Below are 13423 nucleotides of genomic sequence, written 5' to 3'. Positions count from 1 at the left end.
TGAGAAGATAATTACCTGACCAGCCGCGTGGTTGAGAGGGTCAAGGGGGTATAACAGTCACGCAAATCCCGCAGAAGACCAAACCTCCAGGTCTGACACGACTGCGGGGTTCTCAAAGTCTGAAATCCTCATCAGGCCTTCACTCTACTCCTTCAACACCAAGCTATTCCATTTTAAATCTGTATTTTGACCTTTTGCAACCTTCCATCTTGTATCTGCATGTTGAGAATGATCACTGGACTAAAGACTGAAGTCATGGATTATTTTAAGACTGCTCACAGGCAAGGTGGGTGGAGACCTAGAACACAGCACAGAGCTGTAACTCCTGCAGCTCAGATCTGGGAGCCGAACCCCAGCCTGCATCAAGGGGATCTTCTGAGAGAAATTCCAGAACAAGCAGGCACACTGCTTGTTTGGTTTGGTTATCTACCTGCTCTCTGGGCCTGGGTCTTGGAAATGTAAAGAGCTACCTTGTTTATTACTATTGCTTTTAGAGGTTTTCCTTTCTTTTCCTCTTTTTTTAACCCCCATAAGGTACATGTGCTCACTGGAGAGAGGCAAAGGGAAAGTGAAAAATCATTCCTCGGGGAGATGGTCACGCCACAATCCCTTCGCTCCCATTCTTCTCTTGGGACTTTGGGCACGCACACACACACATGCCGGGCGTGATTTTCAGGCCACCAGGACTGGGACTTGGATAGCAGTCAGCCTAACCCCCATGTCACCTGCTGACCTCTGCTTTCAGAATCTTTAAGTATGCCATCAGATCATTTTCCTAAAGCTCATCAACAGCTATTTCTCAGCAAAGTGATCTGTCAAAGGATCAAGTTAACTTACTGACTCTTCTGTAAGAATCTGTTTCAGAATCAGAATGGGAAGGGAGCAGAAGGATTGTAGGAGGAATGTATGGCCAGAATGGAAGGAAAAAAGCAAACCTATAAGGGAGGCTGGGAGGTGGTGTGGTGGTTGAGACGCTAGACTTCCACATGGCCAACAATGGTTCAAGTCCTGAACCAGAAGCTTGTTTTCTCACTTTCTCTCTCTTTCTCACTCTCTCTCTGTGTCTCCCTCCCTGAATTAAAAACAAAACAAAACAAACCCACAATAGTAATAATTTTTTAAAAATAAAAAGAAAAGAAACCAGTAAGGAAAATATCAACCCAATTTCTGGGAGTGAAATAAATGGCTAACAGAAAAACCCCACTCATGGGATCCTTTCTGGGGCGTAGCTGCTTGGTGACAGGTTGTAATGCAGTGCAACTTTCTAAATGCTGGCTTCACAGGAAGTATGAAGGAAATTCTGAGATTCCATATCACCATATCCCCTGCCACTGGACAGATGCAGCAGAAAACCAAACTTCTGGCATTTTCTCTTCTCTCTCTCTCTCTTGTTTTTAAGAGGTTTTTGCTATAGGGCACGTGTACTTGCCAGAGTGAGAGAGACTGACACAGTGAGAAAGAAAGTGAGAAATCACCCCCTAGGCGGGGATGGCCATGCTGCAATCCCTTCTCTAGTCTCCTCTTGGAATCTTTAATCTTGAGTACACATGCACATGTGCCCAGAGTGAGTTTCAAGCCACTGGGTCCAGGACTCGAACCGCGGTCAGCCATGTGGGAGTCTAGTGATGTAACTACTATGCAATCTGCTGGCCTCCTTCTTTTTTGAGAGGTTTTTGCTATAGGGTGCGTATGCTCACCAGACAGACAGAGACAGAAAGCGAGGAATCACCCATGAGGGGGGAGGGCCACACCACAATCCTTTCTCCTCCATTCTCCTCTCTGGATCTTGGGTGCATATGTGCCTGGCGTGAGGTTAAGCCACTGAGTCCAGGACTCAAACCGCGTTCAACTACATGGGAGTCCAGTGACATAGCCATTACACCAACTGCTGGTCCCCCTTTTTATAAGCTTATTTCTTTCATGAGATAGAGAGACAGAGACAGAGAGAGAGAGACAAAAGAGACAGTTACCTGCCACTCAACCAGCCTGGAACTCGGGCATGCGTATACCCAGTGGCTCAGGGAGGTTCCAGGACACGAACCTAGGACCTTTCCCACATGGGTCCAGTTGTGCCACTCCCTAGCCTGATCACAGGCATTTTCTAAAAATAAACCTGCAGCAGGCCCAGGAAGAAAACTGCTGAAAATGACAGCTCTGTGCCCACCAGGCCTCCTGGGCAGCCATGCTGCTGCTTTGAAATGGCCAATCCTGCACATGAGATTTTCGAACACTTTAATTCCTGAGGGGTTTTATAGTGGTACAAAGGGAACCTGGCAACCTGAGTTCACTCCTTCTAGTATTAATGTGACTTTAAATGAGTAGCTATTGCTACCTAGTGATTATTCTGCTTAATAGGTTTTTTTTTTTGTTGTTGTTGTTGTTGTTGTTGTTTAAGTTTATTTCTTTCATGAGCAAAAGAGAGAGAAAACATCCCCACCAGGATCCTGATGCCATAGTCCGCTAGCTTGAGCTGGCCCTGCGTCAGGGCCACACCCGCGATGTGCTCAGGAGTGTCCTGGAGAGCAAACTGCACGAATCAGCTTCACAGAGCACTGTTTGACTGCCGTGTGCCCTCTGCTTCCTCTCCTGCTTTAAGACAAGTTAGCTTCCCATGTAACTCAGAGAAACATGCCTCCCCATCTCCCAACCTTAGCACACAATCCTAAGGAACCGTTCAGAGCATGCATAATTAGTGGGGACTGCTCCCTCCCTACACTTCCTGTCCGGGAAAGGAATAACAGAATAGAGAGAATGCTTAGCTGGAATTAAATGTGAGTCTTAGGTAAAAACATCAATACACTCTACTTATTAGAGCCTCAATTTTGTCAACCAGGTGGAAAATAATCCTTTTTCCTGTCTTCCATTGGTCCTGTAGGACTGTCTATGGCATACACCTACTCATGCACACTTCATGTGGCTCATAAAAGTAGGAAAAGGCAGACAAGGGCAAGACAGCATGAATTTAAAATGAGTAAAAAGGGGGAAAGAAAGGGAGTACATATTAAGGAAAGTGGCATGGAGCCTGTGGTAAGTTTCTTACAAAAAGGCTCACACAAAATCGTATATACTTGCTAGAGATAAGCCATATCTTTGGCTCTAAGTTTTCTAAGAGGCAACAAAGAGGGAAAATAATCAATGACAAAATATGGCAACTATGATATAAAAGCAAAGAGCTGCTTAGAAAAAAAAAATTATTCTTGAAATAAAGACCAAAGAGGGCCAGCTTCATGGCAGTGCTAATGTGCTAGTGAGATCCACATGGCGACCACAGTTCAAATCCCTGGTCTGGTCAGCCAGAATGGAACATGCTGGACACCAAGCACAAGGGTCCAAGATCTGGTCGGTTGGAGGACTAGAGTAAGGGGATGATGGCGTGACCAGGCCCTGTGGGCGGCGTTCCTCCCACTCCACTCTCAGGTGTGTGTGCGTGCACTTAGTCAGAATAAAGGAAAAAAAAAAAATCAAAGACCAAAGAGAACATTTTTATGAGCATTTCTTCTTGAAGGACTAACATAACAAATCATATCTGTGAAGTAAACGCAGAAACTGATGTCATGGTCCTAGCATGCTACGTAACACGCTAACCGTTAATGCTGTTACTAGTGTTAGAAGACGGGGCCAGCAGATGGCATGGTGGTTAAGGTACTAGACACTCCCACATGACTGACCTCGGGTCAAGGCCTGGACCTGGTGGCTTGCTTTCTCACCCCCCCCATCTCCTTTTTCTCCCCCCCCATCTCTCTCTCTCTGGTCAAATTAAAAAAAATGAATAAATAAATAAAATTAAATAAGTCTTAAAAAAAAAAAAAAAGAAGAAGAAGAAGATAGCCAGGAAGCTACATCGCCTACCTGTCCTGTCTCTGTTTTCTCACTACACCACTTCCCCAGATCAATGAGACACTTATCCTGGAGGGCAGGATCCAGCTTAACGTCCATGGCACGCTGGTGTAGGATCCTCTGGACTTCGGCTCGGCACTCCCGTGAGAGCTACATGAAAAAGCAAGAACAGAATGTCGGTGACCTTTGAGCACGGCGGGGGCTGGGGTGCCACTTCCAACACAGAGGGAAATGTGTACATAACTTCTGACTCCCCAAAAGCTTAACTGGAGATAGTTTACTGTTGATCAGAAGTTACTGACAACAGGGGCATGGTGGCGCCTGCCCTATGGCAAAAAACTATGGAGACTGGAGGATTGCGGCATCGAGTCCATCTCACACTCTCTGTCTCTCTCGGTGAGTGTACAACTTTTGGGGACCAGCAGTTAGCATAATGGCTATGTCGCTGGACTCCCATGTAGTTGACCGCGGTTCAAGTCCTGGACCCGGCCGCTTAAACTCACGCCGGGTGCGTGTGCATGCGTGCCCAAGATCCCGAGGGGAGAATGGAGGAGAAGGGATTGCGGCATGACCATCCCCCCGGGGGGTGATTTCTAGCTTTCTCTCTCTCTGTCTCTGTCTTTCTGGCAAGCGCACGCGCCCTCTAGCAAAAACCTCTCTCAAAAAAAAAAAAAAAGAAGTTACTGACAGCACAGTCAAATCACATATATTTTGTATGTTATATGTATAGTATTGTATTCTTACAATAAAATAAGCTAGTGAGAAGAAAATTTTATTAAGAAAGTCATAAAAAAACATTTATTTAAAAAATCTGTACATAAGTGGACTCGCACAGTTCAAATGTGTTGTTCAAGTCGACTGCACTTTAAAGGCAACATGAAGATACTGACAGAGCAATCTTGTCAGAAAACTAACCAATAACTCTACAGGTTATCTCCTAAGTTTTATACCTCAAATCACTTCCAAGTAAGAATGATGTGTTCTAGGCTTCTAAAAGCCCCTACCTCTAGGAATTTAATTAAACATTCAGCATTTCCTAATACACGAATCAATATCCTTTTCTGACAACAAACAGATAAGAGTGAATTAGATTCATTCAAGTCAGGTTAGAAAGTTTTTTTGCTTGTTTGTTTAGCAAAATAATGTGCTGCTCTATCGCTCTAGAGTAGAATGGCAGATATAATGCAGGAGAGAACACGTGCTTGGTTCCACTACCACTGTTTTAATTATAGCATCAGCTTACCTTCCCAAAGCATATCAGACCTGAGTTCAAACTGACTTAAATCAGAACAAGCAGACAACTGCAGAAGTGACGGCTACTACAGATGAGGACAAGACTCTTCTAGATGAGTTATGTTTAATTAGCAGAAGGTGAAGCAGATGAAAACTAGTATTTTTAGAAGGGTCCTGGGAATGCTGTCACTGAAAGGCATGGTCTAAAGAGACTCTGATAAAAGCCAATTTAGGCCCAGACAAGTGGACACAGTGGTTAAGGCGGCTAGATCCCACATCGCCCAGTTTGAGTCCTGGGCGTCATGGCTTGGGAAACGTGTGTGTGTGTTCATGCCCAAAATCCCCAAAGGGAGAAGAAATGGAGAAGGGTTTGTGGTGTGACTGCTACCCATGGGGGTGCTTTCTCACCTCCACAACCCCTGCAAGTGAATGTGCCTGCCGGGGCGGAGGGCGGGGCAGACAGAGAGAAAAGCCAACACACCTTGGGTGGGTAAGACAGTAACGAGCACAGGGTTCCTTTTAGTCATGGAACATTCGAAACTAGAGGTGGTGGCTATGCAACACTGGGAATATATTAAATACCACTGAAATTAACTTTACCTGGTATGAATTTCACCTTGATTTTTAGAAAGTGTACTTTTTTAAAAAAAGTTAACAAGATTCCAATCTTTTCTTCATTTATAAGAGAAAGATCTCCGACTATAGTGACTCACAAGATGCCAGGATTTGGGAGCCCCTGAGCTAACGAGAGCCTCCTTCTATGGGGAAAAATGTAGCAATACATTCCTATGTTTTCCTAGAAAGTGGGAAAAAAATTGGACTAGGATTATAGCAACTGAAGTTTCTTTCTATTTGAGCTTCCTCATTCTTGTCCTAGCTGATGTGACTTTATATGAGGCTTGGGAGGAATATTTGGGGACCAGCAGTTAGCATAATGGCTATGTCGCTGGACTCCCACATAGTCGACCGCGGTTCAAGTTCTGGACCCGGTGGCTTAAACTCACGCTCAGCACGTGTGCGTGTGTGCCCAAGATCCCGAGAGGAGAACGGAGGAGAAGGGATTGCGGCGTGGCCATCCCCCCTGGGGGGTGATTTCTCGCTTTCTATCTCTCTGTCTCTCTCTGTCTGTCTGGTGAGCACATGCACTCTATAGCAAAAACCTCTCCAAAAAAAAAATAATAATAATAATAAAATTTAAAAAAGGGATATTTGTAAATGTGCATAAAACAATATCTGCTTTCTATAACAAAAGCAGAATGTACACACAGCAAAGGCAAGGAAAGGCCATTTTGGAGAGCAATGGCATACTAGCATGGTACCAGAGGCGGCTGATGATGGGGCCGGCAGGTGGCGTGGTAGTTAAGGGTGCTGGCCTCCCACATGGCTGACTGCGGTTCAAGTCTCGGACCTGGCGGGTTTCTTTTTCCCTTTTCCTTTGTCTCTCTGGTCAAATGAAATACATAGATAAAGTTAAATAAAATAATTCTTTAAAAAGGAAAAAGAAAATGCGGCGGTTGATGTTACCCAAGAGCCACGCACACTCAAATATTCCAAAAACAGGAATATTTGGCTGCCAAGGACAGAAGAACCACCATATCCCGGCTAAAAACTTCTGCTGGATCTTTACAGCAAAATAACGCTAAGGCAACAGAATATAACTGTCCATTTGTGATTCAGATTTCAGCAATTTTAAGAAAAAACCCTAGAAATCTTCCCACCACTCATTTTATTAAAAATATTAACTCAGATGGAAAAAAGCTGACAGAACAACTCAAGGTACATTGACTGAATGAAGATGTTTTTAGTAGTGCAAACTCCTCCCCAAAGATACTAAAATGGGTTCCTAGGACAACAGAAATCAGAACCACATGCAGCAAACCATTAAAAATAATCAACGACAGTAGGAAGAAATGAAGCCAAGGCTGACTGCGTACCCGCCTTCCCTGCTCCTCGGTGCGGTAGGCATGCCTGTATAAGCAAGAGAACACGGCCCCGGGTGGCATGAGTTCACTGGTCTCATTCCAACCATGGGTGTGGCAAAGGCGAGAAGCATCTCCTTGGCACTTCCGGTATAAGACAGGGTCCAGCCTAAAAGAAGAAAAGTTAGAGTAATCATTACTCACCATGCATTCCCTTTTAACACGTGCTGAGAGATTTTACAGGGTGCTCGTTGATAACTGATAGTCACCACGAAGAAAAGCAACAGAATATTCCTGCATTTTGTTCTTAATGAATCCACATCAGTCAACCTGTAGAAGTTTAACCTCCCTACAGAAGAACAAATTCTACCTCAGAGATGTTATCTTGGTTTCTTTTTCTTTTAAATTTTATTTATTCATTCATTTATTTACTTAAAATTGACCAGAGAGGGACAGAGCAAGAGAGAGAGAGAGAAAGTGAGCAGGTTCAGGACTCAAACCATGGTCAACCATGTGGGAGTCCAGGGCCCTTAACCACCATACCACCTGCTGGCCCCTTGGCTATGAAATTTCTTTTTCTTTCTTTTTTTAAAGAATTATTCTTTTTAAACTTTATTTATTTATTTAAATTTGACCAGAGAGAGACAGAGCGAGAGAGAGAAGGAAAGTGAGAAGGCAAGCTGCCAGGTCTGGGACTCAAACTGCAATCGGCCATGTGGGAGTCCAGCTTTCTTAACCATGCCACCTGCTGGCCTAAGGCTATGAAATTTCTAACATTACAGTAAGTTTTAGCACTCACATGCCCTAGTGGAAAATAGAAAACAAGAGTTGAAGCCCCATGGGGCAATACTAACATTTGTTTTATTTATTTTTTTTTAGGTTTTTAGCATAGAGCGCATGCACTTGCCAGAGAAAGACAGAGAGAGGGAAAGCGAGAAATCACCTCTGAGTGGGGATAGCTACACTGCAATGCCTTCTCCTGAGATTTTGGGCATGCATCTGGTGTGATTTTCAAGCTTCCGGGTCCTGAACTCGAACTGCAGTAGGCAATGTGAGAGTCCAGCACTTTAACCACTATACCACCTGCTGCCCCTAGAGATTAGTATTTAATGAGTAATTTTGGGGCCAGCAGGTGGCATGATGGTTAAGGGCACTGGGCTCTCACATGGCTGACCGTAGTTTGAGTCCCAGACCTAGAGGCTTGCTTTCTCACTTTCCCTCTCTCTTTCTCTGAAAATATTAACATAATAATAATATATAAAGTTAAAATTCGTTAAAATATATAATGAGTAATTTTTTAAGACTATGAAGCACTTTTTTGATTACAGGGGAAGGAATTAACGAGATAAACCATGATTCTGATTAAGGTGGCACACTAAGTAAACGCTTTGCTGCTGTTTCAGTTCAGATGGTTGCTGTGAACACAGGGAAGTTACCACCCAGCTTTCTGTAGACCTTTCCAGAGCTATTTTAAAGGACAAAAATAAAAACACATCAATCTTTAATGTCTTTCTAGTAGAGGAGATGGATGAAACATATATTAAACACTAGTAAAAGTTAACAATCACAATACAGTGGCTTCAACAACCAAACTGGGAAACAGTTGAAGCCAAGAAGCAGGAAAAGCAGCTAGATCCAGGACTGGCTGCTTCGAAGGTGGGGATAGAAAACAGGACATGGAGGTGAGGGGCTGCAGCCGGTAAACTACAGCAACTCTAGGGACCAGCAGGTGGCGTGGTGGTTAGGGCGCTGGACACTCCCACATAGCTGACCATGATTCCAGTCCTGAACCTGGTGGCTTGCTCTCTCTCTCTCTCTGGTCAAATAAATAAATAAATTTTAAAAATTGAATAGTTCCTAAAAACAAAACAAAACAAAAAGAACTATAGCAACTCTGACTGTAAAACAGAGCCTGTTTCTATTTCATCTTCTCCATCTTTTTTTTTTTTTTTTGCTAACAAGATAAAAATGGAATTAGAGAATCAGTTGTCATGTAATGTTTAGAACCTCTTAAGATAAATTCAATAACTTTGAATAGTTAAAGAAATAAAAGCAAATTCCTATACCCAGTGCAAATCAATAAAGATACAAGTGCATTATTATCTTCTTAGTGTTATTTGAAGATGCTTTTGCTGCCCCACAGGTGCCAGCGTTCTTTCTAGATAGATGTTTGTGGTATCAGAAACATTTGACCCTGACTTCCGAAGTAGTGGTGAACAGGGATGGTACAGACCGGCAGTGGGCTGACTCTTTTCAGACACTGCTCTGAAAGCAATAAACAACAGTGTTTTCAGGGGACTGGTGGATGTTAGCTATTCTAGAACTTAACAGAAATCATCTCTTAATCATTATTTCAAAATATACAGCTGAGAATGATTACATAGGAGAACAGGCTGAGGTAACACTTTTTGGCTTCAAAATACTTACTTCCAATCTCGAGAGATGAAATACTGCAGCTCTAAGAGACGGTGCTCACAGTCTTCCACCATTTTCTCTGTGTATAAGTGTTCCATTAGGCAGGAGAGGATCCTGGTCATAAAATGGGTGAAATTGTAATAAGAGTGAATGTTCTGGTGATAGAGTCAGAACTCTTCTGTTAATATATTTCCTCAATTCTGTAAAAATAGTCCTTTAGCTATTGTCTTAGGGTAATTCAGTTTATTTTGCTGAGAGTCACTCAAATGAATTGAACCTGACAGTGATTACGCTTTACACCAACTTCAGAGTCACTTACCACTCAACATGCGCCAGATGTGTGTGGAGCTGCTTTACTTTGAAATGTTTAGTATAGGAAATTTCCAATACATCCAAAAGCAGAGAATCATGTAATAGTCCCCTTCCTTCCCGTAACGTTACCAGTCTGTCTATAGCCATGTCTGTTTTAGCCCCATACCCATTTGCTGATACTCTGAAGCAAACCCCAGACACAACATTTCATTCATAAAATGTCAGTATATTTCTCTAAAATATGAGAACATAATGCCATTATCACACCAAGAAGTTAATCAGAAATTCTTAATATCACGTAATATTCTGCTAATTTTCCAATTTTTTGAATTATCTCTCTCCTTTTACATATTTGTTCAAATCAGGACTCAAGAAAAGGTCCACATAGTGCATTTACCTGGTAAGTAGTATGTTTTGTTTTTAAAGAATCATTTTATTTAATTTTATTCAGCATCATCATTATTACTTTAAATTTGACCAGAGAGAGACAAAGAGAGAGAGAAAGCGAGAAAGCAAACTGCCAGATCTGGGACTCGAACCACGATCGGCCATTGGGAGTCGAGCATGCCTTGACAACCATGCTATCTGCCAACTCCAATAAGTAGTACCTTTAATCTATTTTATTTGTAATTTTATTATTATTATTTTTTTTTGGAGAGGTTTTTGCTATAGGGCATGTGCGCTCACCACAAAGAGAGAGAGAGAGACAGAGAGACAGAAAGTGAGAAATCACCCCCCAGGGGGGATGGCCACACCGCAATCCCTTCTCCTCCATTCTCCTCTTGGGATCTTGGGCACGCACCCACATGCACTCGGCATGAGTTTAAGCCACCGTGTCCAGGACTCGAACTGCGGTCAATTACATGGGAGTCCAGCGACATAGCTATTATGCTAACTGCTGGTCCCAGTAAATATTCTTACTTGGTCTTAAGTGTGTTTCTCTATCTCCTCCAACCATACTAAAGGCTTAATGAATATCATTTTTTAATCCCCTTCCACAGAATGAACAGTAGGAGTTTTTGTACAGCAGAACAATGCACTACATTCATTTTACTGTTGGGTTCTGCTAGCTGTAGGCTATAAAGATTTTTGCAGGCTGGAAATCTGTTCTTACTTGCAACCTGGTTTTAAGAGCTGTTTATCACATTATATGGAATAAAACCAATGCATGATAATTAAATACTTGATTACAACACTTATTCAACTTTTCTAGACTATGGGTACAACTCCAGTATTCATTTTGTCCATGACTACCACCTTCAACTACCATGTTTTCTTGTTTTTTATTGAGAGAGAGTTTTGCTATAGGGCATATATGCTCGCTGAAGAGACAGAGAGAGACAGACAGAAAGTGAGAAAACATCCCCCAGGGGGGATGGCCACACTGCAATCCCTTCTCCTCCATTCTCCTCTTGAGATTTTGGGCACGCGCACACACACGTGCCTGACATGAGTTTTAAGCCGCTGGGTCTGGGACTTGAACCGCGGTCGACTACGTGGGAGTCCAGCAACGTAACCATTACACCATCTGCTGGTCCCTCATGTTTTATTTATTTATTTATTTATTTTTTGGAGAGGTTTTTTGCTATAGGGTGCGTGCGCTCGCCAGACAGACAGAGAGAGACATAGAGACAGAAAGCGAGAAATCACCCCCCGGGGGGATGGTCACGCCGCAATCCCTTCTCCTCCATTCTCCTCTCGGGATCTTGGGCACGCACGCACACGCGCTGAGAGTGAGTTTATGCCACCGGGTCCGGGACGCGAACCGCAGTCGACTACGTGGGAGTCCAGCGACATAGCCACTACGCTAACTGCTGGTTCTCTATTTTCTTTTTCAATTATAACAATTAACTATTTTCTTATGGTGACTAAGTAGTCAATATACACAATGAATCAATACACAAATGGAGGAAAAGTACAAACAGCAAAGTATGTGTTCCTTCATCCCAAGCGATTTTCTCTCTCGTTTGGATTCAACCATTACATGAGATTATTCAATGATCTAACGTCTAGACCAACATATACTCAGTAACTGTTAACAAACGATGCTGGGTCGAGGTATCCCTACATGACGAATGAGCCAGATCCAACGTCTCAACTGCGATGTTAGCATTGGTATATGCTCCTGATCAACAACATTTCAGTTAAGACGGTTAAACGACCCATACGTCATCTGAGTTGCCAACTAAAATACAATATAGATGAATACCATAAATAGGATAACCTACATTGGGTCTCCGGATCGTATGTGTTTGCAGGCCGTCTGGATAACAGATTCACAAGCTTCATTCAAAGCCCGGTCAATGCGGTAATCTGCACCAGGGTCAGTCTCCTGAATCAGTGTTTGAAGCTAGATTTTTAAAAAATTAAGAAGGAAGAAAGTCAGTCAGTCACTTAGGCACAGGAAAGAGTAGTGTCATCTCTTCCTACAATCAGCGCAGTCTACCGTACCAAGGGCACTCTGATGAGGTGTTCTAGAATCGTCATCAACCAAGCTCTGGAGTCCTTGCCACGTGCTTTCCAGCTGAGGTCTACCTTGATTGCAAGATTTTTTGTTGAAGTCGTTGTGGGGATTGCCTATCTACCCATTCTGAACCATTCCTAGACATGTGCAAAATAATAGGTCTTCCCAACACGAACACGAAGGCTGCCACTTTCCTCTTATCTGCCTACTTGAAAGTCAGGTTACTAAACCTATACTCAGGGTCAAGTCAGAACTGAGTGGAGCAGAGCAAAGACATTTCCAGTTAGAGATTTAATTTGGTCATAAGAAAAATTTGAATTTTGATGCAAAGACATTGGTATTAAAACAAGTGAACTCTGCTTTGTTAAAAGCCATGAGATTTAATTTAACTTGCAGAAATATCAATTACAAAAAAGGATTACGTTATCTATAATTCTTATTTTTACTACTATTTTCATATAATAAGAGGTAAGCTAGAGTTTTTGCTCATAAATATACAGAAAAACACCTGTCATTATATGGCTGGAAAGGAGAATGTATTGTTTTAAAAGTATATTTATTTATTTTCAAATTTTGCCAGAGGTTGTGTGTGCTTACCAGAGAGAGACAGAGACAGACAGAGAGAAATTGAGAGGAACCTCTTGTGATTAATTATAGACTGAAAGTGGAAGAGATCTTAATTCTCTTTTCCATTTTATAAGTTGGTGGATGAAAAACCCAAAATGCTGGACACTAAAGAGATATAAACCTGAAGCCAAGAAGGCTGATGCCAGTGGTAAGGTTAAAAGGGTGACCCTAGGCCAGCAGGTAGCATGATAGTTAAGGCACTGGACTCCCACATGGCTGACCACAGTTTGAGTCCCATTCCCAGTAGCTTAAAACTCATGCCAGGCATGTGTGCATGCACACCTAAAATCCTGAGAGAAGAAGGGACTGTGACACGGCCACCTCCTCAGGGGGTGGGGGAGCTGTGTGTGTGTGATTTCCTACTTCCCCACTCTCTGTTTCTCTTCAGCAAGTGTAATGTCCTATGGCAAAAACATTAAAAAAAGGTGTGTGTGTCGGGGGGTGGGGGGGACGGGACCCCAAGGCTAAAAAAGGCCAAGAAAGAGAAGTCTCATTGCTGCCAAAACTTGGTCCCACTCCAGGAAATTGACAGGACTCCCAATATGCCAGGAATTGCAGAAAGGCCATGTACAAGAGCAAATATTCAGCCACTAAATCCAGGCTTGAAAAGAGAAAG

At 42.8% G+C, this 13423-nt stretch overlaps 1 protein-coding gene across 1 annotated transcript in view; it reads right to left on the bottom strand.

Annotated features, from left to right (window-relative positions):
• The window catches only part of GLG1 (golgi glycoprotein 1), a gene marked incomplete at its 5' end in the record, with an annotated part of 140303 nt that overhangs the window by 29028 nt on the left and 97852 nt on the right, over window positions 1–13423 (bottom strand). Inside the window, 4 exon segments of the mRNA XM_006152644.3 lie at window positions 3850–3987; window positions 7005–7158; window positions 9417–9518; window positions 11945–12066. Of these exon segments, the coding sequence (XP_006152706.2) occupies window positions 3850–3987; window positions 7005–7158; window positions 9417–9518; window positions 11945–12066 (516 nt within the window).

Source organism: Tupaia chinensis, unplaced genomic scaffold, assembly GCF_000334495.1.
Source record: "Tupaia chinensis unplaced genomic scaffold, TupChi_1.0 Scaffold000355_1, whole genome shotgun sequence".
Classification (NCBI taxonomy): Eukaryota; Metazoa; Chordata; class Mammalia; order Scandentia; family Tupaiidae; genus Tupaia; species Tupaia belangeri.
The sequence above is the reverse complement of the archived record's forward strand: the minus strand, read 5'-3'. Positions and strand labels throughout refer to the sequence as shown.